The following is a 27,532-nucleotide window of genomic DNA, read 5'->3' as shown; positions in this document are numbered from 1 at the left end:
TTGGAAAGAAGGATAGAAAACTTCGTTATTAAATATTATGGATATTTAGCTAGAATAGGACATAAGGATTTAGTGTCATTGGAGGATTTTAGAAATAGTAAATGAAATGCCAGTATGTGGTTATGTATTAAATCTTGATATATTTTATGATGAAGGATGTTTAAACTACTATAGTCAAATGAAAATGGAGGTATGATGACGGTAATATGTATAAATATCTGAGTTAAAATACTTGAGTTAATATGAATTATGCTTGATGACTGTGGAAGAGATGCACAAAAGTCTTTTGTAACCAACTGATACACTTTCTACGGTATGCAAAAAAGGAAGATTTTATGTATTGTGTTTGTTTTGAAAATTAAAAATTAAAAAAAACTTTTAAAAAAATTTCCCATAAACACACTCCTAAACCTTGTGGATAGCCTTCCCAGAAGAGTTTAAGCTTTTATAGCTGCAAAGGGTGGATTGACATCATATTGAACCATATGGATTAGGAATGGGATGTCACTTACAGTAAGTTCATATGCGAGTAAAGACAGGTGAGGGAATACTTTTGTCAGTAGAGTGTAAGTTGACCCCCTCCTCTTCTTTGTGGCAGCCCCTCAGATACTGGAATACTGCTATCATGCCCCCCCCCCCAGTCCTTCTTTTCTCTAGACTGGCCGTATCCAAATCCTGCAACCGTTCTAATCTTTTAATCCGCATGCCTTTAATCATTTTAGTTGCTCTTCTCTGCACTTCCAATTTCTCTAAAGTTGCTTGCCCTGACAAAGCACCTTCTCTTTCTCTTTCTCTTTTTACATTTTGGATTCCTTTACTGTTTCTCACAATGGTGTTGTACAACATGGTTTATTTTGGAAGGTGACTGGCTGTTCAAATTTCTCCAAGTACGCCACAGCAACAAGATATTGTCCCTCCTGCTGACCCTCCTTGAAGTGGAGAAAGCCAGAGGGGTGGAAACTGCTGGAGGAAGGCTTGTAAAATAAAAGAGACACGCCATTCACCGATTTATACCCTCTAACCACTTCTGTAACGAGGTAAGTGTAATGTAGCATAAACCCTATGCGGATGAAGATTTTAACTGCATTCTCCGGGAAAGGGGGGGGGGGGAGGCAAACCTATTGTCTTTTCATCAAATCGAATGAGAATGTTATGTACTGAAAAATAAACAAAAGGATGCCGTTAGAAACTAGTTACTTCAAATAGTGGAGTCCTTTGCGTGAAATAGAGCACGTGGCCACTGTAAATCCAACAGAGGCTACAAATATCTCGCCGGAAGGCTTTCTGGAGCGGTAGCAACAGACCTTCCATTTTCAAGAGAATGGAAATGCTTGCAGCAAGAAAGCATTCAATTAGAGGGTTCGAATTACATCTCCCTCCACCCCATATATCTGCATGCAGATTGCACTTTAATTTCCGCTTGCAATTAGCAGGGTATAACGACAAGGAGATTCAGATCCAGGTTTCTGAAAGCCTATCGCATTTTTTTTATAGAGAGAGCCTGTGTTCGCACCCTGCTTTGCGAGAAAGGGCAGCATCCATCCATCAGACAGCCCCTCTGCTTCAACGAAAGGACACCAACGGTGGCATTTAAACCTGAGAATTGCAAGGAAGGGTAGAAGAAAATGGGAATGCTCAGCAAGATATAATCAAGAGTCAGGGGGCGGTTTGGACAAGCAGAATGTTCTGGCTGACAGGACCAGAACGAATTGTTTTGATTGCGTGGAATTTATTTCCCTTCTTCTTATCTTGCAAAGTGGCAGAGCCAGAGTAAGAATTCCTCTTAGTACTAATTATCAGGCACGAGGTTTCTTATCAGCTCCATTTACTGTGTCATTTTTCCCCCCACCATCATGCAAATTTCTGAACTTATGAATGGGCTTTAGAAAGAGACTATATCCATGATGGCGAACCTATGGCACGCGTGCCACAGGTGGCATACGGAGCGATATTTCCTGCCACGGCAGCCCTCAGCTCCGGTGCACATGTGCATGCTGGCCAGCTGATTTTTGGCCTTCTGGAGGGCCGGTGGAGGCTGTTTTCACCCTCCCCGGGCTTCAGGAAAAACTCCGGAACCCGGGGAGGTCGAAAACCAGGCCCAGCGTGCCAATTTTCGGCCTTCCGGAGGGCTGTTGGGCCATTTTTCACCCTCCCCAGGCTTTGGAGGCTTTCCTGAAGCTTGGGGAGGGCGAAAACAGCCTCCCCGAGGGCAAGGGAGGCTGTTTTCACCCTCCCCAGGCTTCAAGAAAGACTCCGGAGCCCGGGGAGGTCAGAAACCAGGCCCAGCGTGCCAATTTTCAGCCTTCTGGAGGGCTGTTGGGCCATTTTTCACCGTCCCCAGGCTTCAGGAAAGCCTTCGGAGCCTGGGGAAGGCAAAAGCTCCCCCCCACGTGTGTGTGTCACGTGTGCATGTGCAGGCAGGTGGGCATGATACGTGCATGATAGTGTGTACAAACACAATTTTGGCTAACCTTTAGAAAAAGTTTAGCCATCACTGGCCTGTATTGTGCAATCGTTTTCCTTTAATGAAGGACAAAACAGGAAATGTTCCATAATGCAATTTTCATAGCCTCAAAGGTCTGAACCCACAGATATCTCCCCCTCCCCAAATTTGGCCATGCTAACCCTGCACCAAGCAACCTAGTTCAATGGCAGCTAGTCTTTTCCACAAAGAAGAGGAGGGCAAGAAACAATGGACGGAAACTAGTCAAGGAGAGAAGCAACCTAGAACTGAGGAGAAATTTGCTAACAGTGAGAACAATTAAATAGTGGAACAGCTTCCCTTCAGAAGCTGTGGCTGCTCCATCACTGGACACTTTTAAGAAGAAATTAGACAGCCAATTCTAGGGAATGTTATAGGGCAGTGTTAGTGAACCCTTTCGGTACTGAGTGAGGTAAAGGGAGCGCGGGCACGGTGCAGCACTGGAAACTGGAAGAGCAACTTCCTGATGTGCACATACAGGAGCGCCGGAAACTGGAAGAGTTGCTGGTGGCAAAGAGCCAGAGGGCTTTGTTCCAGTAGGACTGTATCATGACCTGGAACAGGCTGACCCTCTTAGCCCACTGAGCCTCCAGGCGTCAGTATCTGGCTTTGCACTCCCACAGGTCTTCCCTCTGCTTGGAAAGCCTATACTTGTAGTCCTCAGTGAGGTGCTTCTGCTGAGTGTCCTCCTCGGTCGGATCCAATTTGAACTGAGCCAGCTGTTTTGCCAACTCTTTCTCATGGTGGCTGCTTAGCTCCAACAACTGCTTCCTGTTGGGGTCCTAAGGAGCCCAGGCAGGAAGTCGAGGAAGGGCTGGCAGGGGAGGGGTGAGTAGAAGCCAGCGAGGTGTCCCTCAATGTGAGTGACATCAAGTAGGCCACCACCCAGCCAGTCATTAGGCAGATCATATTAGGGGTCAGCGGGATTTATAATTATGAATTTAGTGAATACATTCTCACAAAAGAAATAAAAGATAAAGGATAATCGATTATTATTTGGCATGGAATATGTGGTATAAATGGCTAGAGGAAAGATATAAGGAATAAGAAAGCATTAAGGAAAGAAAGATTAAGAAATCAGAAAACAATTACAAAGCCGCATAAATGAGCAAAATAGAAAATGTAAGATGCATTGTATATGAAATAGTACACTGAGGGATTAATATATATAAAAGAAATATATGTACACATAGATAGATATAAGATGTATTTTATATAAATTAGAACATTAGTAGACTAAGATATATACAGGAAGTATAAATACATATGTATGGCATAAGAGGTATTGTAGATAAATTAATATATTAATAGACTATCATGTATAAACAAAATATATGTACACATGTATGGACCAAAATGGTATAATGGAGGTATACTGATGTGGAAATGTTGCAAAGATGATAATTGTGTTAAAAAAACTGGAAAAAAAACCTGTTCAATAAATTTTAAAAAAATAAATAAATTATGAATTTAGTGGTCCCTGAGGTCCAAAAAGTTGGGGACCCCTGGTCTAAATAACCTCCAAAATCCCTTCCAACTCTGTTATTCTGTTAACTACTTGTATGCTTCCTTTTCTGCAAGTGAAAAGATTGGCGATTGGCTCTGCGCATTTCCTTAAGAAAGACCTTAGAATGTTGCTACAGAGATTTCTACTGTGGCTGAATGTAAGGAAAAAAAAACCCAGTGAGAATAGGAGATGAATATTGCATGTATTTTGAGGAGATTGATTTTCTCATTTTTCCTTCCCATTATTTCTACAACCGTTACCACCTGCTTGAACAATACATAAGAGCGGCTGATGTTGTGAAGGTTTATCTGGCTTCCCCACTATAATGGCTCTTGAGATATTAGGCACTTCCTCAAGAAAATTGACAAGACTCTGAGTCTTTTAACCTAGTTACTAAGTTTATATGCTGCCAGAGTAACAAGCAAAGAGATCTGAGTGGGATTGTGGTTGGCTGGGTTAAGAATCTCGGGGGAACAAAACTAAGGAGTAATAAAGGAGATGAATTAAGTGTCCAAGACTGATAATTCATTGGCTTAAAGAAATGAAATACATGCACAATGTAAGGAGAAGAAAGGAAGGAGAGAAGATATATTTTTTTTAAAAAAAGAAGAAAATTCTGCCCCTAATTCTAATAACATCAGTATATCACCCCCAGTACAACTTGAATTCTGTAAAAGCTTTTAAAAAGTTTTTTTTAAAAGCTCTCCACCATGTTTGAATTATATGAGGTCAGGCTTAGTTCAATCCAAAAGAGAGAAGATTGGGATTGCTTAGAAGAAAGAAAAAAAGAAAGAAAGAAAGAAAGAGGGAAGGAGGGAGAGGAGGGGAGAGGTGAGGAAGGAGAGAGGAGGGGGAGGGGAAGAGAAGGGGAGAAGGAAAGGAAAGGAAAAAGGAAAGGAAAGGAGAAAGGAAAGGAAAGGAAGGAAAGGAAAGGAAAGGAAAGGAAGGAAAGGAAAGGAAAGGAAAGGAAAGGAGAAAACAACAGCACCAACCCCAATATATTTCTTTTCTTTATTATAATAGTGTAGTGAACTATTAGTGAAAACCCTGAGATATTTCAGGGAAATCTTGAGATATTTCAGAAGGAACATTTCTGTCATTACAGTCCTTAATAAAATCAGATGAGAATTAAAGTGTAAAAGAGATTACAACTGATAAAGAATCATATCATGGTCCCCTACATAATCAAGTTTAACATACATCAACTGTTATCAAATCCTGTTGTGAGGACAGCTCAGAAGGATGTGAGGGCTGAGGGTTGGGGAAAGGAAGAATGGTACCCATCCAGGATACAGAGAGTAATATTTTGCTTTGTCATTGAAAAGTAAAATTGGGGAGTCACTGAAATTGGGAAGGCTTTGAAGAGCAAGAGGGGAGGGAAATTTTACAGGAGGAAGCTGCCCAGATTTCATTGGCATTTCCAACTAGTAGCATTGGCTGGATGTAGAGTTAGTCCTTGTTTAGCAATCATAATTGGGACCCGCAACTTGGTCATTAACCACCCATCTCTTTGAAGGTGATTCAGAAATGTGACACGTAAATAAATAAACAAAGTTAAGTTATTGCTGCATGAAACTGTGATTGTACTTCACGATCTGACTTCTTCCCTTTGATTACAGATCTGCAAATATTGTAAATGGGAGGATTGGTCGCAAAAATAGTTAAATACTTATAAAGGTATACTTCTTCATCACCATTGTAATTGTGAACGATTGCCAAACAAAGCAGTCACTAAATGAGAACTACCTGGGCAAGAGCGTGGCTGCAACTGTTGAACTGAAGCCTCATCATTATTTTTTATAACGCATAAAAATATATTATAATGTATAATATCCATGTTTTATAATGTATATTATTTTTACATGCATTGTAATGCATTTAAAAATGAAGTGGCACTTCAATAATTGACAAACATAAACACACACATCAACACAAATACACATGCACGGATGCGTCCGCGCACGCACACACACACACACACACACAAACACACAACAATCCCCTGTTTGCACCTCTAGCAGGAAATAGCCAGGTTTGAGCCAAGGAAGATAAGCAGAGGAAACAATTTTTTTATTATTATTTGAACAAAACGTGGAGTTGGATATTGGGCTGAAAATTTCAGCCTAGCTTTTTTTTCTATTTCGGCTCATTCATTATAGAGAATCCTTTTCTTTCTTTCTTTTTTCTATTGTTCTTTTCAAGCAGCATTGTGCAAGAGCCTGGGAAATAAAATGAATTTTGAATTTCATCAAGAACATTGGGATGAAAGTTGGACGTGATGATCAAGCATTTTAATTATGCCATATTTTTTTCCAGAGCCGAATGTGTGTGCGTGCGTGTGTGCGCATGTTCCTGAGCAATAAACCTAGTTGTGTATCTGTGTGTGCACAGAAACTGATTCCCTGACAAAGCATGCAGCTGTTCAAATACCCCCAGAGCATCACTAACAGAGTCTATGAAGGAACAAAATCAGCAATGGATATCGTGGGCAACATTGCTCACAGCAGTCATTAAACTATTTTATCTGGGAAAATGCAAAATACATGTTTACTTTATCTGGTCCTTAACTCAGATAATGTGCATCTGGAAAAATTACCAGCCCTGAATGCATGACAAATATTCTTCCTTGCTCCTCTTGAATCCCGTACTTCAGATGCTAATCTGTGGTTAGTTCCTGCTTAATAAGGAAGCAACCAGGGGTGGTATTCACTTACTTTCCTTACTGGTTTGCAAATGTGAGGGCACGCGCCCCGTCAATGCATGCGCATGGCCTTCCATGCATGTGCTTTGTTCGTGTGTGTGGCTTGCATGCATGCGCACGGCTTAAATACGTGCCTAAATAGGACGGCATAGAGATGGGGCAGGTGAGTGAGCCCACATGCGATTTCCACTATCCATTCGGGTGGAACCAGTCCAAACCAGCCGAATACCACCTCTGCATGCAATGATATGTGTGAATTTAAGAGAGAGACAGGGAGAGAAAAGGAGTGTTCACAAAGTCAAATAATACACTTAATTAAAGATCGATCAGATGACTTTATTCTTGTCTGGTTTGTGCTTAGGTTTCGGAGGTTGGTTTTGATGATTTAGGGCAAACCCAACCTTTGGAATTCGTTCATGGTTCAATATGGTATATTACACAAACCCAGAAAAAAACAGTTTTAGCATGCAAATTAAATGTTTATCCCCATGGAGCCAAAGAATTCTAAGCTGTAAAATGTAAGATGCATTTTCACAGCAGCATGCCAGACACCCCCATTGTTCGTACAATTATTATTGTTAATATCTGTTTTATAAAACTTTTAATGTGGAAGTTTTTAAACTTAAGGGCTCAGACTTAGAAGACTTACACTTAGAATAACTTTATTGTCACTTTGAATGTACACTAATTGGCATACATTAAAATGAAGGGCCACCAATTCTAATATATACTACATAAACATGACAAGATAGATCAATAGATAAAATAAATGCATACATACATAAATAAACACACACACATACGTAATTATGCATGTACCCACATATATTACATGACACAGAGAAATAACACAATCTAGTTTGGATGTATACATGTAGATGGCAAGAGAAACAAATCTTGCAAGTTTACCAGACGGATGGCATAGGGAACAGAGCTGTTACAGAATCTTGTTGTCCTGCTAGAAATACTTTGAACCCTTCTCCCAGAGGGAGCAATGGAAACAATAGCAATAGCAATAGCAGTTAGACTTATATACCGCTTCATAGGGCTTTCAGCCCTCTCTAAGCGGTTTACAGAGTCAGCATATTGCCCCCAACAACAATCCGGGTCCTCATTTTACCCACCTCGGAAGGATGGAAGGCTGAGTCAACCCTGAGCCGGTGAGATTTGAACAGCCGAACTGCAGAACTGCAGTCAGCTGAAGTAGCCTGCAGTGCTGCATTTAACCACAGACCATGAAATGTGTGTGTGGGGGTTTCTAACAATGCTTTGAGCTCTAAGTACATAGCACTTATAAGCAGTATCCCGAATAGCAGGAAGCAAACGTTCTATAATCTTCTCGGTTGTCCTTACCACTCTCTGTAGGGACTTTCTATCTGAGGCACGGCTGCCACCAAACCAAAAGTGATGCATTCGTTAAAACGCTCTCAATCGTGCCTCTTTAAAAAGTGGCCAGGAAAAAGTGGCAAGCTACAGGGCTACCAAAATAGTAATGCTTGATGATATCATGACACGAATGATCCCAAAATTACATCACAAGGTCTGATATCAGGTATCAAGTATCACTATCATGTGAAGTGAGGGATCTTGCAGTCTCAGCTAAATATGAGTCAGCAGTGTGCAGCAGCAGCCAAAAAAGCCAATGCAATCCTAAACTGCATCAACAGAGGGATACAATCATGATCTAGTGAGGTACTAATTCCACTCTATAAAGCCTTAGGAAGACTACACCTAGAATATTGCACCCAGTTTTGGTTACCACACTATAAAAAAGATATTGAGACTCTAGAAAAAGTGCAGAGAAGAGCAACCAGGATGATTAGGGGACTGGAGACTAAAACATATGAAGAATGATTACAGGAACTGGGCATGGCTAGTCTAGTGAAGAGAAGGACCAGGGGAAACATGATAGCAGTCTTCCAATATTTGAAGGGCTGCCACAGAGAGGAAGGGGTCAACCTTTTCTCCAAAGCATCTGAAGGCCAGACAAGGAATAATGGATGGAAACTGGCCAAGGAGAGAGTCAACCTAGAAATAAGGAGAAATTTTCTGACAGTGAGAACAATCAACCAAAGGAACAGAAGTTGCCTTCAGAGGTTGTGGGAGCTGCATCACTGGAGGCTTTCAAGAAGAGATTGGACTGCCATCTGTCAGAAATGGTGTGGAGTCCCTTGCTTGGGGGGTGGGTGGGTTGGACTAGGTGACCTACAAGATCCCTTCCAACTCTGTTAATCTAATGTAATCTAATCTAGTGTTAGTATTGCTTTATACTGCACTGTTAAGACCACACTTGGAATACTGCATCCAGTTTTGGTTGCCACAATGGGCAAGGAAAATGGCTTAGAAGAGACCCTTCCCAGTTTCTCAGACTGTGGGAGAAATTTTCTTTCAGACTTGCAAGAGAGTCTATTAATATGGCTTTGACAAATAAAGTAGACTTTGTTTATCTATTCACATTTCCCGTCTGGTCTACCTGGCAATGCTGACATCAGTCTTGCAAGTCTGAAAGTACAATTCTCCCACTTATTCTCCGAGAAAGAGAAAGAGAGGAAAGTGATTTTTGAATTCATAGTGTAAGTCATATTTAATGAAAGAAAATATATTCTATGAAGGATTAAAGTCTCAACGCAGGCTTAGCAACACAGCATTCTTCACACTGTTTAACAGTTTCCCATCTCCTATTGATTGCGGGGAAATGCTTCTAAGCATTTTTAAACTGTGAAATCTTGAGAGAGATTTGGCTGCGTTGCCTGACAGCACCAAAGGCCTCTCTGAACTCATGTGACAATTGCAAAATCGCCTTAGATTACTGTTGTGGGCTCAGTGGTGAGATTGTATGTGTCAGAGCCAGGGGAGAAAAAACTGTTCTAGTAAAATGGGATTTTTTGATTATTAGAAAGATTGAGCAAAATATAACAATATTTTTTCAAAAAATAAAATAATCATTTTTCTCTTGATTACTTCATTAGATATCTTATTTTTGTAATTCCTGTTACTTGCTGGCTGGGATTTCTGAGGGAGTTCTATCATCTTAAAGGTGTTGAGATTGAGAAACGGTGGACTAGACAGCAGAATAACAGAGTTGGAAGGGACTTTGAAGGTCTTCTAGTCCAACCCCCTGTTCGAGCAGGAGATCCTATACAAGTGATGGCTAACCTTTTTGTCGTCACACACTGAAAGCCCTCACACCCATAATGCAGTGCGTGCGCGCCCCACCCATGCGCCCCACCCCCTGGCTTGTGTATACGATACCCCTGCTTGCTCCCTGCTCTCTGCGCATGTGCTTCCCCCCACATGTGCATGTGACCACGCATGCATGCCCTGATCCCTGTGCATGAGCACATGCTCCCCTACTCCCATGCATGCCCTTGAATCTCCCGCATGCACAGCAGAGACCTAAATACCAGCTGGGTGGCAGGAGGTGCACAGTGGAGCTGAGCTGGGACAACGGCTCGCGTGCCTGCAGTGAGGCCTCTGCGTGCCACCTATGGCACACATTCCATAGGTTCGCTATCACGTCCCTATACCCTTCCAGGCAAATGGCTGTCCAAACTCTTCTTAAAAAACCCCAATGATGGAGCACCCACAACTTCTGGACGCAGGTTGTTACACTGGCTAATGGTTCTAACTGTATGGGCTCTTCTGAACTCTACAATTTGTTATTTCGTCTCATCCATTTGTCTGCTTGCTTGTGTATTTATTTATCTGAAGCACCTATATGCCCCTCCCCATACAAACAACATCACTCTGGGCAGTGTCCAGTGTCCAGTAATCACCAAAAATACAAAGGACAATCATCTACAACATTAAAGGTAAAGGTTCCCCTTGCACACATGTGCTTGTCGTTCCCAACTCTGGGGGGCGGTGCTCATCTCCCTTTCAAAGTTGAAGAGCCAGCGCTGTCCGAAGACGTCTCCGTGGTCATGTGCATTTTTACATGCTTTCAAACTGCTAGGTTGGCAGAAGCTGGGACAAGTAACGAGAGCTCACTCTGTTACAAGGCACTAGGGATTCGAACCGCCAAACTGTTGACCTTTCTGATCGACAAGCTCAGCGTCTTAGCCACTGAGCCACCGCGTCCCAATCTACAACATTAACCATTTGCTAAAACAATGAAATAGCTACCAGTTCTTTGGGGCCTGGTCAGCGGTGGGTTTCTCGCCCCGTTCCAACCGGTTCGGCTGGAATGGGGCCGGCGGCGTCCTCGCGCACATGCATGCATGCGCACGGTGCACGCATGCATACTAGCATCTGTGCGATGCTCCAGCTGCTCCTGGAGGATCGTGCAGGCGCTGTATGCGTCCTGCGCATGCGTGTAAGCGCAGAACTCGTCAAAACCGGGTAAGAAATGCGGGTGCGCTGGTGGGCCCTTCGCCGTTCCCGGAAGTTACTTACTTCCGGGTTCGCCGACCAACCGGTTCGCAGGGACCGCCACGAACTGGTTGAAACCCACCCCTGGGCCTGGTCTATTTGTTTCCAAGGGAAGGCTTCCAGTCTGAGGAGATGCTTACATTACAGACCAGAACACAATAAAGAAGTTATATTGAACTCTGCATGTGTGGCTTTGGTTGTTTGTGCCTGTCATATCTGTTTTTCACAATCGGGCTAAACAGCTGGCATCAAATTCCCTCCAGAATTTACATGGGAGACTGTGGGCTGAGACTGGCAAGAGTTTATTGAAGCAGCATCAAGGCATCTCGGAATAAGCAAATACTGCAAACCGAACCTCTGACATTTCCCGAGCTTTGGAGTGTGCTTTTTATTGTTAGTGATTCACAGTAACCTTTGAGATTGCACAGTAATATAACACTTTCCAACTGCTGGCAGAAAGATAGATAGTCTGCCTAAGATCTAACAAGAAAAGCCCTGTCTATCCCATAACATTTATTTTTCTTCTCTTCTTATAACTGCAGCTCAGCGAGATCTGTGCTAGTTGTACGTCTACACAACCCACACTTGAATTTGGCACATTTTAAAAATGAGTTTTCCATGCCTTCTTTTTGTAGCCAATTAAGGATCATAGAAAAAGCTTGTGCCGTTTCAGCTTGCCAAAGTTACTACAGCTTCATAACTGCCTTTCAGAGTGGGATATTCTTCCATGGATTTATTTGGTTTATACGTCCAAGTGGACTGATCTCACCTGTACTTACTGAGCTAATATGCAGCTTGGTTTGTTGTTCTATTTCAAATTTTGCATTTGCCTATATATTGCAATATACACTATATTGCCAAAAGTATTCGCTCACCCATCCAAATAATCAGAATCAGGTGTTCCAATCACTTCCATGGCCACAGGGGTATAGAATCAAGTACCTAGGCATGCAGACTGTTTTTACAAACATTGGTGAAAGAATGGGTCACTCTCAGGAGCTCAGTGAACTCCAGCGTGGAACTGTGATAGGATGCCACCTGTGCAACAAATCCAGTTGTGAAGTTCCCTCGCTCCTAAATATTCCACAGTCAACTGTCAGCTGTATTATAAGAACGTGGAGGTGTTTGGGAACGACAGCAACTCTGCCACGAAGTGGTAGGCCACGTAAACTCATCCAACATCAGTGTGTGACCTCACAAATGCGCTTCTGGAAGAATCGTCAAAAACTCCCATAAACACACTCCTAAACCTTGTGGACAGCCTTCCCAGAAGAGTTGAAGCTGTTATAGCTACAAAGGATGGACTGACGTCATATTGAACCCTATGGATTAGGAATGGGATGTCACTTACAGTAAGTTCATATGCGAGTAAAGGCAGGTGAGCGAATACTTTTGGAAATATAGTGTATGCGCCCAAACAACATACAAAGGGCAGGAATTTCAGAAGCATACAGTAGCTATATGGATCTGGATTGGATCTGATTCAGAGGTGAGTTGCTGCCGGTTTGGCCCGGTTCGGCCGAATCGGTAGTGGAAGTCAGGCCAGGGTCGCAGAATCGGCAGTGACGCAGGCCTACCATGACCCTCAACCGGTTCCCTCACTGGGCCACCGCCATTTTGGATTTCAGTGACTGCATGTGTGCAGGTCACTGTAAATTGCTCTGCGCATGCTTGCAGAACAAGTTACATTGAACAGCGCACGTGCTCACAAAGTGCGCGATTTGCGAACCGGTAGTAAAACCAGCATCAACCCACCCCTGATCTTATTAGTAGTTGGATAGGAGATCACCAGAAATTCCCAGGGCTGGGGATGCCCTGGGATCATCCTATGCTAAACTGTGAAATTTAAGGGAGAAATGTTGCCAAGAAAATTTCATGAATGGACCAATAAAAAATCAAGCTTGACTTATTAAAAAAAGGTACAGGAATCCCTGCAGATTTTACTCTGCAAGCCATTGCCAATTTAGGGGACAGTGCTTATCTTCATTTCAAGGGCATTGAGCCAGCACTGTCCAAAGAAATTTCTGTGGTCATGTGGTCAGTATGATATCACAGAGCCCTGTTACCTCCTCCCCCCCGGAAGTGGTGCCTATTTATCTACTCCAGTAGTGGGTTTCTGCCGGTTCACACCGGATTGGGAGAACTGGATGGTGAAATGGACCCAGAAGTAACTTCCAGAATGCCTGCCCGGAGTTTTCTCCTGGATTCCCCTCTGTCTTGCCTCCTCCGATCTCCCAAAGTTCTTTCCCCAGCGTGTGATAGCTTTCTACTGGATTCCCCTCTGTCGTGCCTTCTCCGATCTCCCTAACTTCGGCCCTTAATCCTCCAGTTGTCTATTTTTGGGAGGTTTTCCCCTCTCTTCCTCCCCGCCCTTTCATAGGAGTTCCAAAAATTGTTGCCACATGGCTTGGGGGTGGTGTTCATGTGACTGAGTGTGCATGAGTGATGTCAAGTTGGCCATACCTGCCCGGTCACATGACTGCCAAGCCACACCCACAAAGTAGGCCACACCCACAGAACAGGTTCTAAAAAAAACTGAAACCCACCACTGATCTACTCGCATCTGCATGTTTTTGAACTGCTAGGTTGCCAGGAGGTGAGGTGAAGATGGGAACTCACCCCATCTTGTGTTGCTTGGGTCTCGAACCTGAGCTGCAGGCTTTCTAACCGACAAGCCCAGCATTTTAACTGCTGAGCCATCACATCGCCCTAAGCTTGACTTACAGGAGACTTTATTTTCTACTCAAGAAAAATTAACCACCGACAACAAATGGACCTACAAATTAATGCATCTAGATTAAATATCTTTAGAAATACATAAAGATATATTAAGATGGACAGACAAACATAGTTTCAACTGGGAAACTGTCAGCATCCTAGATCAAGTTAAATCCAAAGATGCTCAGGAATTAATGGGAATATGGAGGTTAGGCAAATCAATCTTCAGTAGACACATAGAGATAAATGACGTTTACAGAGCATTCAGAAAGGCAATAAAAAAGCTAAGAAGGAAACAAAGGGATCACAACACCAAAACCCAGATAATCAGGGATAAACACCAGACAAACAATCAAGCAGAAAACAATATCCAAACCAAGGAGCTACCAAATAGAAAACTAGACATTCAGCAATTTTGGCAGGACAAGCCACATAAACAGGGGGCAAACCCCACATTCATTAGCACTGATGGTGTTACCTAGTTGTATAGCAAAACATCTGCAAGCAAACAACCAAGCTGAGAGAACTTCACAGAGAATATGTACAAAGTTTTATGAGGTTGCTCCCCTCCCCCTCCCCCGTAAACCAACACAAACCATTGCAGAACCAGAACTAGGCATGTTTAAGAATGAATGTAAGTCTAAAATCATCATGTCTAGCAAATATCTTGATTTGGCCTCCTTAGATTTCATTTTGCCTATTCATGAAGTAGCGATCTATCCATTGTCATCAGTTTAATGATAAACTGGAAGTTAAAAATAGCAAGTGCCATTTTGGAAATTCTTTTTTTTTCTTTTCTTGCTTGTTAGTTAAACTATTTCTAACATTTGGAGACTCTCAGAGGCTGATGGAAGAGGACTGAAAGTATTGCTACTCCATACAATTTTCTGCTTTGGAAAAGAGACCAAGTCAAGCTGAAAAATCTCCATCCTTTTTTTAAATTATTCATAAACATTTTGAACACAGTGTATTATTGTCAGGGTGTATCATTTACAAAAGACAAACAAAGAGAAAACACAAAATATTAACATATATACTGGTAAAAATAGTAATAATATAACAGAATAGTTTTGGCTCAATTTCTTCTTTAGCTTATTCATAATTAACAGAATTAACTATATTAGCATATTTATAATTATAAACCATCTTTATATTTAATTCTTACATAGCACTGATTTTTCTTCATCTAATTTCTACCTCTTATCTCTAACCATTTATAAAATCTATTCTATGTCAAGTAATATCCTGTGTCTTCTTTGTCTTTTATTTTTAAAGTCAATCTATCCATCTCTGCACAGTCTAATATTTTCTGAATTACATCCTCATCTGATAGACTGTTCTCATTTTTCCAATATTGTGCAAATACACTCCTTGCTGCTCTCAGTACTTGCAAAACTAAATATATAGTCCCTTTATCATAACCCCCTGGCATTATACCCAACAAAAATATTTCTGGTTTCAGATCTATATTTGCTTAATCATCTTTTCCAACAAAGTATGTATTTTCTTCCAATATTTTCTTGCTTTCATACAAGTCCACTACATATGATAATAAGTAGCTGGGGTCTGATTTCATTGCCAACATTTGGCAGACATATTGCTAGATATTTTTGCCAATCTTGCTGGTGGCAAATGCCACCTATAATATATATATTTGTTTTCGTAAATTTTCACGGGTACAGGTATGCAGGTTTTGGTGTATTCGGGTCTTTTCCCATGTAAGATTGAGATTGTCTTGGCAATGTTTCTCAATCTCAATCTCAATGTTACACGGGAAAAGACCCGAATACAACAAGACCAGCATACCTACACCCGTGAAAATCTACGAAAACCAATATAATTTAGATATGTAGGCAGGAGGTAATTATGGAAGCTATTGAAATAGAGAAACACCCCCACAATATGAATAAACATGATGATACCTCCCACCTACCAAACATCTGGAAACCAGCCCTAGTCAACAAACACACCCCACCTACCACCCAGGCTGTTACAACACGAAACAATAGACACACAGCCAGCACCAATCAGCACCAATCTACCAGTCATGATACAACCACACAACCAATCATTCCACTTACTGAAACAAAGCCAGCACTCCACACACACACACTTCACCAAGATTTATAGAAAGACGGCAGCTCCGATCACACTTTAAGCCCAAAACCCAGCCTGAAGATGGCGAGTGAGACCTCATTGCCAAGACAATCTCAATCTTACACGGGAAAAGACCCGAAAACAACAAGACCAGCGTGTGTGTATGTGTGTGTGTGTGTGTGTGTGTAAAAATCAGTTTTTCATCTGTCCCTAATAAAATCTTATCAAGTGTTGTTGGTTCTTCATAAAAAACCCATATTTTTACATCTTTGTTATATCTTGATTGTATTTGCAGATACGGCCACCAAGCTAAGTCCACCCTTTGGTTTTGTAATTGTTGCCTAGTTTTAAGTTCACCATTCTCATTTAAAATGTCTTTATAAAATACATTTTTTCCAAGTTAATAAGATTTGGGTATATCAAGGCTTCCATTGTGCAGAGCCAGACTGGTATTTTCATATAGTTTTGTAATTTAATATTTTCCCGTACATTAAGCAAAGCGTGTGTGTGAGGAATTGAACTAAATTGCATAGTGTCTTTGAAAATATCTATGTATCATACTACTTCCGTACCATAAAAAAGCATGCCATCCTAATTGAAGATCATGTCCCTCCATCCTAAGATCTCTTGCAGTGCAGCTCCTTTGCATTAAAGATATACGGGCATCCACCAAGTCTGAGCTCTTCGTTTATCTTGTTAACATTGATTGTTCTCTGTCTTTAATACCTTGATAAAATTTACACATCATGCTGAAGTCATGGTTAGCTTGACCCTAATGTATTAAAAATGGATTTGTCTCGCTTCACATCCTATACAAACAAGAATGACCAGGTACATAAAACACATTAAATCAAAACCAAATAAAATCACAACCGCCGTGTGCCCACAGCACACCAAAACCAACCAACCTCATCTCTCAATCTCTTCTCCTTGTAGCTTTTTATCCTGAATCCTCAACAGAAGCTGAAGAAGAACAGGAAGAGCAGAAAAGGAATAAAAAGGAAATTGATGGAAGACACACATACACACACCCATTGATGACATGCTCACCCGTGAGAAAGTGGAGCCTGGAATCAAGTATATCAGGTCCAACCAAGACATGGAAGGGTCTCTAGAAGCTTTCTCCACTCAACCTGGAGAGATGCCAGCATCTTAAGAGGCGGAAAGCCAAGGAAAAATCGTAACTGAGTTCTCAAAAAGCCTGGTGTCAGGCTTGGAAGACATATTTTACAATGGGCCTCAAGCCTGCCACATATTCTACTGTGGGAAATTGGGAGGGGGGATTGTATGGGGCATGAGAGCTGTGTAGTCATAACAACATTCTTTCTCAGAGAGTCAAGGTCATTTGCCTCTGCACTTGGAGGGGCATTGCTGGGATGAATCTCCTTGCGGAACAATGACTGATTCAGGGGTGGGTTTTGGCAGTCACTACTGCCAGTTTGCTCATGGATGCACCGTGCATGCTGCACATGCTTGATGCGCACTGTGCCCACATGCATAGTACAATAAAAGTTGCTCTGAGCATGCACCTGGAGAATGGCTTGTGACAATTCCTATTGTGAAACCTTAATTATTGTCAGGTTGCTTCCTAACACTGTACCCCACCTATCTGGACTTACAGCTAGTCCTTACTTAACAACTGCCTCAACCCTGAACTACTACGCAACCATTCGCAGTTATGATGGTGATGAAAAAGTTATGATGGTGATGACTGGTGATGCCACCAGTCCTTGCATTTACAACCTTTGCAGATCTGTAAAGCTGAAATGAGATTCTAAGTGCTCTCTGAGTTTGGTGGTTTTCTTGCAGACATTTCATTACCAAACTAGGTAACATCAACAGTACACACAGCGGTAATGAAATCTGCAAGAAAACCATCAAGCTCAGAGAGATCCCATAGCTCAACCCTGAACTATAAATATCTCTTCTATCAATAGGATCCTAAACACTGTCGCAGTTTCACTTATTGACTGCTTCACTTAATGACCAAGTTACCAGTCCCGAGTGTCGAGGATAAACAAGGACTACCAGTACTCTCTTCATTGCCTGGCCCTGTTCACAGCCTGCTTGGTAACAAAACTTAAATCTATGAACTTAAACTCGATTTATGACCTAGAAGATTAGCTTGACATTTTAATTGCTGTTAAAGACAGATAACCACTGTTGCTTGCAAGGCCTGAACTCATTTTCAGCCTGACGGGTGGGAGTAAGTTTGAGAGCAGAGGCTGGAAGTAGGTTGCATTCATTTTGCTTATTTTACGAGTGGGAAAAAATCAGTAAAACTCATGTCACTGAAGATGAATGTTTGCTGCATTGATAGCCTGATTGGGAAGCTTTTTTCCTGGGGTGCAAATGGGGTGTAATTAGCCACAGATCGCATTCAAGGGTACTGATTGTAACAGCGTAATCTAATGATATCAAATTGCAGAAGTGAAGGGCACAGGAGGCTATGGATGGCTATCAAGGAAGCTATTTCTATTATTGTTCTGACCTGGCTTTTAGTGTTGGGTTCCAACCAGTTCGGACTGGTTCGGCTGAACCGGTAGTGGTTTGGCGGCCAGGATCCCTGGAACCAGCAGCGACCCAGGCCTGCCACACCCCTGAACCAGTTCTCCAGGCACCACCATAGACGCCACCATCTTGGTTTTTGCTTCTGTGCATGCTCAGAGCAATTTTCATTGGGACCAAAAGCGGGATGTGGGGGCAATGCCATACCCCCCCGCACCTCATTTGGACCTAGTAGGTTTCCCTACAGCCTCATGGGACCAAAAACGGGCCATGAGGGGAGCTCTGCACCCTCCTCCCACTCCCCCTCCCCCCATGCATGCACGTGCTCCCCCTGCAACCCCACATGCATGTGTGTGCCTCTCCCACATGCGCACCCCCCACGCATGCGCAGCAGAGACCCAATAATCAGCTGGCCAGTGGGAGGTGCATGCATGTGCGGTAGAGCTGAGCTGGGGTGACAGCTTGCATGCCCGCAGAGAGGGCTCTGCGTGCCACCTGTGTCACGAGTGCCATAGGTTTGTTATCACGGCTCTGGTAATATGTCAGTCAAAGTACATCAGTCCCTAACAACAGACTGGAGAGAAGAAAGAGGGAGAAACAAGGACCAGTAAAGAAATGAAAACCATGATTGCAACAGGATCTGGGCAACAACATTATCTTGGCTGTGTTGGTAGAAGGTCAAGTAAGGATCTCACAGGAACAATCAAACAATAGATTAATCTTATACTGCTAACCTTAGTTAATTTGTTTGTGACTGAGAATGCAGACGGAGCTCATTTGTTTAACTTATGGTTCAATGACTTGAACCATAAATAATTTGAACAACCCCCCCCCCCAAAAAAATGAGTTACTCCCACATACTGCTTACAAGAGGTTCTCTGCATACTGCCACACTATTGCAGCCTGTTGCTGCCTACTGTCTTCAGGGATGGCGCACGACAGGTGAAGTAAAAACATTTGAAATGAAACAAATTTCTCATCTGTTTATTTCTCCTTGAGGTGTGCAAAAGGTCTCACCAATTGCTCACCAATATGTGGGGTGGAAGGGAGAGCGTACTTTCTAATCATACCCCTGAATGCTCAAGGAAATTTAATTGGGCTTTTCTGATTAGAAGAACACACAAATCTTGTAGAAGACCAAAGTGAACCTTAGATTCCGAGTGAAGGAAACTGTGAGCGTTTATTATCTTTTACTTCTTTGGAGTGCTAGCTAATTAATTCTTACGATTTAGAGAATGATACCGATTTGATCTCAGACAGAACTTGATACCAGCTAATATTTCTCTAGAGATGTTCACATGTATATCAACGATCTGTATTTATGCAGAGACACTATCAATTTCTTTGGGAAGTTTAGGACTTGTGACTCTTGAGAAGCAATCTAAAAAAAAATCCACTCTTTTTATTTTTAAAGATAGAGTAAACATTGAAGCACTAGGAGGCAAGACTTAATCGTAATATTTTTTTTACGGAAAGAAGCCACTTATTTACAGAAAGGACAGTCCAGGAGGAAGAATCAGATTTCAATTTGCAAGCTCTTACTAAGTTACCTCAGGAAGAAGAATCACTTTGTTTTAATCATCTCACCAACCTTAATTCCAAGCTCAATGTTCTCTCCACCATAAACGTCCATCCCTGGGTCGAGAAGACCAATTTCCCCAAAGAACTTCCGGTTCACCACAAAAGAACATCCAATCATAGCTGGCGTCCTGAGGAAGAAGTAGAAGAGAAGTAAGAAGTGCGTTGTTATTGTGGTCTGATTATATCTTGAGCAGGGGTGGGTTTCAACCGGTTCGCGGCGGTCCCTGCGAACCGGTTGGTCGGCGAACCCGGAAGTAAGTAATTTCCGGGAACAGCGAAGGGCGCACCCGCCCGTCCGCGCTCCTTACCCGGTTTTGACGAGTTCTGCACTTCCACGCATGCGCAGGACGCATATAGCGCCTGCGCAATCCTCCAGGAGCAGCTGGAGCATCGCACAGACACTAGTACGCATGCGTGCACCGCGCGCATGCACGAGAACACCGCCGGCCCGTTCCAACCGAACCGGTTGGAACGGGGCGAGAAACCCACCCCTGATCTTGAGCCACAGTGGCATGGTGGTTAGAGTGCAATACTTCAGGCTACTTCTGCTGACTGCCAGCTGCCTGCAATTTGGCAATTCAAGGTTGATTCAGCCTTCCATCCTTCCGAGGTAGGTAAAATAAGGACCCAAATTTCCAGGGAAAAAATGCTTACTCTGTAAATCGCTTAGAGAGGGCTGTAAAACACTGTAAAGCAGTATATAAGTCTAAGTGCTATTGCTACTGCTATCTTTCCCAAAAGATAGAGGTCTAATTGTTCTAGCAATAGACCTTAGACTTATATATTTCTTCACAGTGCTTTACAGCCTTCTCTAAGTGGTTTACAGAGTCAGCACATTGCCCCCAACAATCTGGGTCCTCATTTTACCAACCTCAAAAGGATGGAAGGCTGAGTCAAACCTTGAGCCGGTCAGGAACAAACTGCTGGCAGTCGGCAGAATTAGCCTGCAATGCTGCATTCTAACCACTGCCCCATCACAATATGGACACCTATTGTGATAGAAGTTTAAATCAGCATTAGACAATCTGATGGTTGTGAGCGTCGTTGTGCCTGCAGACCTCCTCCCTTGGTGCATAAGAAGCTCCCTGCTAATTTGGGAAAGATTCTTCTACTTAAGATTCTTTTAATTAATCTAATTACATTCTTCTAATTAAAAAAAAGGAATGGACAATGTGCCAGCTTTTAACAGTAGCTCTATTTGCTAGGATGCCTCTGGGGTTGATGGAGATGGCATGAGGACGCTCTGAGCACTTCGCAGAGCTCAACGCTCTGTTTTGAAAAGCATCCAACCCAAGAAAAGACAAAATTAAATTTGAATGGGGCAGTTCATTCCTGAAGGTCTTGTGGAGATGACAACATGTTGACCCGTTGGCCTTCAACTAACTACCGTGCTTTGTAACTGGCAGTCTCCATCAAATCAGCTATTTTGTGATTAGCGGTGATATGCCTACAAATTCCAAATTTACCCTCCCAGCTCCTCCACCACCACCACCACATTCTTTTAATCTACTCTGGGTAATTGATTCTTTTGTTCTACTGTTATCCTGAAAGTATTTCTTTTCATGCTCGGTGGATATCAAGCTTCCAGAAAACGAACGCTCATGTGCCCCGATTTTTGTCAAGGGTCTCTTTTGTTGTTCAAAGATTATCTTAGACACAGACACGTTAACAATTTACTAGGTCTGGATGAAGCTCTGATTCGCTCGAGTCATCCTTTTGAACTGGGCACCCCAATTAATTTGACGCATTGAATGGAACCGCCGAGCCAATACATTCTTCTGCACGCTCACAGGTGCGTCTTGTAATGGTATCAGGAGGATGTGGACTGAATCAAATTATTTGTTTGATTTCTCCCCTGCGTTTCCTTCAGAAGCACAGAGCCACCTCTACAGGTAGTCCTTGACTTAGAACAGTTCATTTAATGACCATTCAAAGTTACAGCGTCATTGGAAAAAAAGTGACTTATGACTGTTTTTCACGCTTAGGATCATTCTTCATGGTCACCTGACCAAAATTCAAATGCTTAGCAACCGACTCATATTTATGATGGTTCTGGTGTCCTAGGGTCATGTCACGTTTTACGACCTTGTGAAAAAGCAAAGCCATTGGGGAAGCCAGATTCACTTCACACCTATGTTACTAACTTAACAACTATAGTGATTCACTTAACAAGGGTGGCAAGAAAGGTCATAAAATGGGGCAAAACTCACTTAGCAACAAAAAGTATGGTCATAAGTTGAGGACTACCCATACACATTAGCACTCCCTACTTTTATTTTCCCCAACAACATTCCTCTGACATGGACAGGCCTAAAGAAATGCAACAGATCCAGCCATTGGTTGAACCTAAGTCTACCCATTCTTAATTTGACACCTTCAAAAGTGAGCCATATCAACTCTTAGAATAACAGAGTTGGAAGGGACCTTGGAGGTCTTCTAGTCCAACCCCCTGCTTAGGCAGGAAACCCTACACCACTTCAGACAAATGGTTATCCAACATCTTCTTTAAAACTTCCAGTGTTGGAGCATTCACAAATTCTGGAGGCAAGTTGTTCCACTGATTAATTGTTGCAACTGTCAGGAAATTTCTCCTTAGTTCTAGATTGTTTCTTGAGTTAAAACAGAGGGTGTCTGCTTCAACTCTTTTCCTAAGGCTGAATTAGAACCAGGAAAACTATTTGAGCACTATAGGTAGTCCTTGACTTGCAACCACAACCAGAACCAGAATTTCAGTTACTAAGCAAAGCATTTGTTTGCCACAATTAAGCAAAAATGGGTGGAGCTGCCCCACATGCCCCTTACCGGCTTACCTCAGGGCCCTGCAAACAGGGGCGTCCATTCCCCAACATGTGCCTTGCCTCGCAGCCGCAGTATCAACATACCGCTTGGCCTCCTGCTCCATTGAGGTTGATTTTTTTGTCAAAAAAAGGGTGTGGATAGCCTTTAAACTTATAGAGTGCTGCTGGGGGCTGCGGGGGGCAAAATGGGCCATTTTTTGCTCATTTCTGCCCTCCCCAGCCTCCAGGAGCTCTCTATGCACGGCCATTTTGGTAAAGCTATGCACAGCCATTTTGGTAAAGCTATGCATGGCCATTTTGGTAGCAATAGCAATAGCAGTTAGACTTATATACCACTTCATAGGGCTTTCAGCCCTCTCTAAGCGGTTTACAGAGTCAGCATATTGCCCCCAACAACAATCCGTGTCCTCATTTTACCCACCTCGGAAGGATGGAAGGCTGAGTCAACCCTGAGCCAGTGAGATTTGAACAGTGGAACTGCAGACCTGCAGTCAGCTGAAGTAGCCTGCAGTGCTGCATTTAACCACTGCGCCACCTCGGCTCTGGTAAAGCTATGCATGGCCATTTTGGTGAAGGGGGTGGAGTTTCAGCAGGCCAAAAATGCTGTATTTAGTGTATAAGACGCACCCAGATTTTCAGCCTCTTTTTTGGGGGAAAAAGGTATGTCTTATACTCCGAAAAATACAGTATGTATATTGGTAAATATATACTTTCTTTTGAGAGCAGGCAGCAGAATTTCATTTTTAATGTGGGCCAGTGTGCTCACAATAAAAAAAATGTCAATAAAGGTAATCTTATCTTAAACACATGCCAGTTGCCAAGCATCCAAATTTTGATCATCAGGATGCTGCAACTGTTCTATTGCGAGTACCGGCTGTAAGTCCCTTTTCTCAGTACCATTGCCTCGCAAAGAGTTGCTAAAGGAATTATTATAAGCCAAGGACTGCCTGCGCTGGGAATGGAAAAAAAACAAACCGAGTTTGCAACCGGCAGTATGATAACATCATACACCCGAAGCCCAGGCCTGGGAAGCAATGCATCAAGATCAGATCAGATAGAAATTTAAGGATTGCAACTAGTTTACAAGCATGTTCACGGTCAGTTGCCCTGCGGCAAAATCACATTTGTCCCAGCAACTGAATAGGTCAAAGAAAGGCTAAGATGACAGGGAAAAAAGAATGTATACTACTCGCTACTGGCAAAGGATAAAAGAATAAGTTCTTTTAAGGATATAAGTTCACAGTTCTTTGCTGGAAGACTCATCATCCAGTGTCTCAATTTGTTGTGACGTTGAGATTTTGGAAAAAGTGCAGAGAGGAGCAACTAAGATGATTAAGGGAATGGAGACCAAAACATATGAAGAATGGTTGCAGGAATTGGGTATGGCTAGTCTAGAGAAAAGAAGGACTAGGGGTGACGTAATAGCTGTGTACCAGTATTTGAGGGGCTGCCACAAAGAGGAAGGGGTCAACTTATTTTCCAAAGCACCGGAAGCCAAGACAAGAAACAATGGATGGAAACTGATCAAGGAGAGAATCAATCTGGAATTAAGGAGAAACTTCCTAACAGTGAGAACCATTAACCAGTGGGACAGCTTCCTTCAGAAGTTGTGGGTGCTTCATCACTGGAGGTTTTTAACAAGAGAGGTCTGAAATGCTATAGAGCATTTCCTGCTTGAGCAGGGGGCTGGACTAGAAGACCTCCAAGGTCCCTTCCAACTCTATTCTGATTCATTGATTGATTGAATCTGAAGATGAATTCTTCAGGCTCAATTCAGCTGAATAAACTATGGACAGGAGGGATGTCGGTTGGTATGATGCAGGTTTGTTTCAGATTTTGAAATTAATCAAGTTGCTACTCTCAAGTGTCTTGTGTTCCTCATTGCATAAGAATGGGCTACCTTTCCTGACATCAGCAGCACTCCTCAATATCACCAAGAACTCAGATGAAAGTGAAAGGAAGAGTTGTCCCCTTGGAGTCGAATTCCCATTCCCAACTCTTTTCACTGAAGCACAAATGGCTGATAAACTACTTAAGAATATATACTGATGAATCTCTCTTTGAAAAGCAGTAAAAGATAAACGTAAAGGTTCACCTCTCACATATGTGCTAGTCGTTCCTGACTCTAGGGGGCAGTGCTCATCCGTTTCAAAGACGGAGCCAGTGCTGTCCGAAGACATTTCCGTGGTCATGTGGCCAGCATGACTAAATGCCGAAGGCGTACAGAACGCTGTTACCTTCCCACCAAAGGTGCTTCCTTTGCATTTTTACGTGCTTTTGAACTGCTAGGTTGGCAGAAGCTGGGACACGTAACGGGAGCTCACTCAGTTACGTGGCACTAGGGATTTGAACCGCCAACCTTCTGTTCAACAAGCTCAGTGTCTTAGCCATTGAGCCACCACGTCCCCTAAAAGCAGTAACCGTATTAATTCAGGTAGGTTCTTTATTATTTTCAGATTTTAAGGACAAACCAGTTCATCCGGAATTTATATTGAATACAGTTATTGTAATGGTATATGAGAAAGACCTTGGCAGACAGGGCAAATATATGCTGTTTAGAACTAAGGAGACCTAGAACAACGTAAAACTAAGGAGAAATTTCCTGACAGTGAGAAGAATAAACCAGTGGAATGACTTGCCTCCAGAAGTTGTGGGTGCTCCAACACTGGAGGTTTTTCAAAAGTGATTGGACAACAACTTGCGTGAAATAGTGTAGGGTTTCCTGTCTGACCAGGGGGTTGGACTAGAAGAACTCCCAGATCTCTTTCAACTCTGTTATTCTGCTATTCTGCCTAAGGGAAGTCAGATAAGAGACAGCAGAGCCCAGAGCTGGATAAAGGGCAGGGCAGGGGACTCAGAAGACACCCTCCCTAGTTTCTTAAGCTGTATAGGAGACTTGTGGGAGAACCTTGAGGGTAGAGCAAGAAGCAATGGGTGGAAACTAATCAAGGAGAGAAGCAACTTAGAACTGAGGAGAAATTTCCTGACAGTTAAAACCATTAATCAGTGGAACAGCTTGCCTCCAGAGGTTGTGAATGCCCCAACACTGGAAGTCTTTAAGAAGGTGTTGGATAGCCATTTGTCTGAAATGGTAGAGGGTTTCCTGCCTAGGCAGGGGGTTGGACTAGAAGACCTCCAAGGTCCCTTCCAACTCTGCTATTGTAATGTATTGTATTAATTTTTCTTTCAAACTTCAAACTTCAAACTTCAAATTTTTTTAATGTGGCTTTACAATGATGTAGAATTAGCTTATCTGATAGGGTTTCCTATCTGGTCTACTTAGTAAGAATGACATCTATCTTGGTGTTTTCAAGGTCTTTTTCATAGTTACAGAGGTTTGTCATAACACCAATGAGTCACTAAGCGAGCGGTTGTAACTCGAGGACTAGCTGTACAAAGGACTTTTTTTTCAATCCATGTTTTTATTTTATTTTCCCTTTGGGATCAGAGGGCTTCATTCGGTGCCGCTAATATATTTGAGAAATATGTTCGTGGATACAAATCTGGAGCTTAGCTTCAGAGAGAAATATAAAAACCCTTGACTCATTTCCCAAACTCCGCCGTGTGCTATTTAAGAATTCCGCTTCACTGTTTATAAGTTGTAATGGCTAACAACCATTTAGCTGGTGCAATTCATCTCCGAAAGATAATAATGTTGAAAACGCCTGGTTCTTGAACAGCTCCATTATTTGTGATTACGAGGAAAAAGTAAGATAAAAGGGGAACGATACTTGCTTTCGGTTTAATACAGCTTTATTGAGAATTTTAAGCACGAGAAGGTGTCTAACCGAGACTAAAAAAACACAAAAAAGAGTAGCAATCACAATACCTTTTAGGCTTATAGAGCACCGTGTAGCACGTTGGAGCACTTTTTGAATGTTTATAATGTAAACATTCATTTTGGGTCCTTGTCTATGGAGATTCTCAATCATCCAGGTCATGGTTGTCCCAAAGATGCCTTTTTTTTTTCTCAAGAGGCAATGGGACTTTCTGGTTTTGCTTTGAAGATGTTTTGCTCAGAGCTGGTATTCAGCCGGATCAGACTAGTTCTACTGAACTGGTAGTAATGATTCTGTGCAGTTCAGAGAACCGGCAAATCGCACCGCCGGCTGGCCCAGCCCAGCCCACCCTATATATCTTGCCTGTCAGGCCTGCAGCTATTTTTTATTGTGGGTCTTTGGCCTGCCACACTTTCAATTATTCTACTATGCATTTTCTATTGTGGGAAAATCGGAGGGGGGATTGTATGGAGTGAGATGCTATGTAGCCATAACAAAATTCTTTCTAGAAAGCCAAGGTCATCCTTTGTCTCTGCACCTCTGCACCTGACCGGAACTGGGTGGGTGGAACTGCCAGGATGGCCATGGGAGATTGGATCATGTGATGGATTTGTGGGTGTGGGGGCAAGATCTTGAACTTTCAACTGGTTGGGGAAAACCGGGAAACTTTCAGATTCGGGTTTTCCCAGATGTGCCAACCTGGCTCTTTTAATAAATTGAAACTTTGAGCAATACTTTGCCTCGGACTCTGGTTTACTTTTGGATGCAATTTGGAACCCTGACATTGCCTTTCCCACACGGCCCAGCTAATCTCTGCACTTTGTCTCCGTGCCTCATCTGCTCTGTTCACCAATGGTTAGCATGCCTCCTGCTTGCCCTTCGCCTGGTTTCAGGGCACAAGGATGTGCCATTACCTGGCTCTGGCTTTGCTCCGGAGCATCTGCCCACTCACCATTCTCCTCAGCCTGGTTGGGGAATGTGCCATTCCCC

General features: G+C 42.7%; 1 protein-coding gene across 1 annotated transcript in view; it reads right to left on the bottom strand.

Annotated features, from left to right (window-relative positions):
- Positions 1-27,532, bottom strand: part of GALNT17 (polypeptide N-acetylgalactosaminyltransferase 17) — a 387,132-nt gene that overhangs the window by 70,512 nt on the left and 289,088 nt on the right. The window contains exon 6 of the mRNA XM_032216602.1: positions 19,976-20,093. Coding sequence (XP_032072493.1) covers positions 19,976-20,093 — 118 coding nt within the window. The remainder of the gene's footprint in view (positions 1-19,975; positions 20,094-27,532) is intronic.

Source organism: Thamnophis elegans, chromosome 4 (assembly GCF_009769535.1).
Source record: "Thamnophis elegans isolate rThaEle1 chromosome 4, rThaEle1.pri, whole genome shotgun sequence".
Lineage (NCBI taxonomy): Eukaryota > Metazoa > Chordata > Lepidosauria > Squamata > Colubridae > Thamnophis > Thamnophis elegans.
The sequence above is the reverse complement of the archived record's forward strand: the minus strand, read 5'-3'. Positions and strand labels throughout refer to the sequence as shown.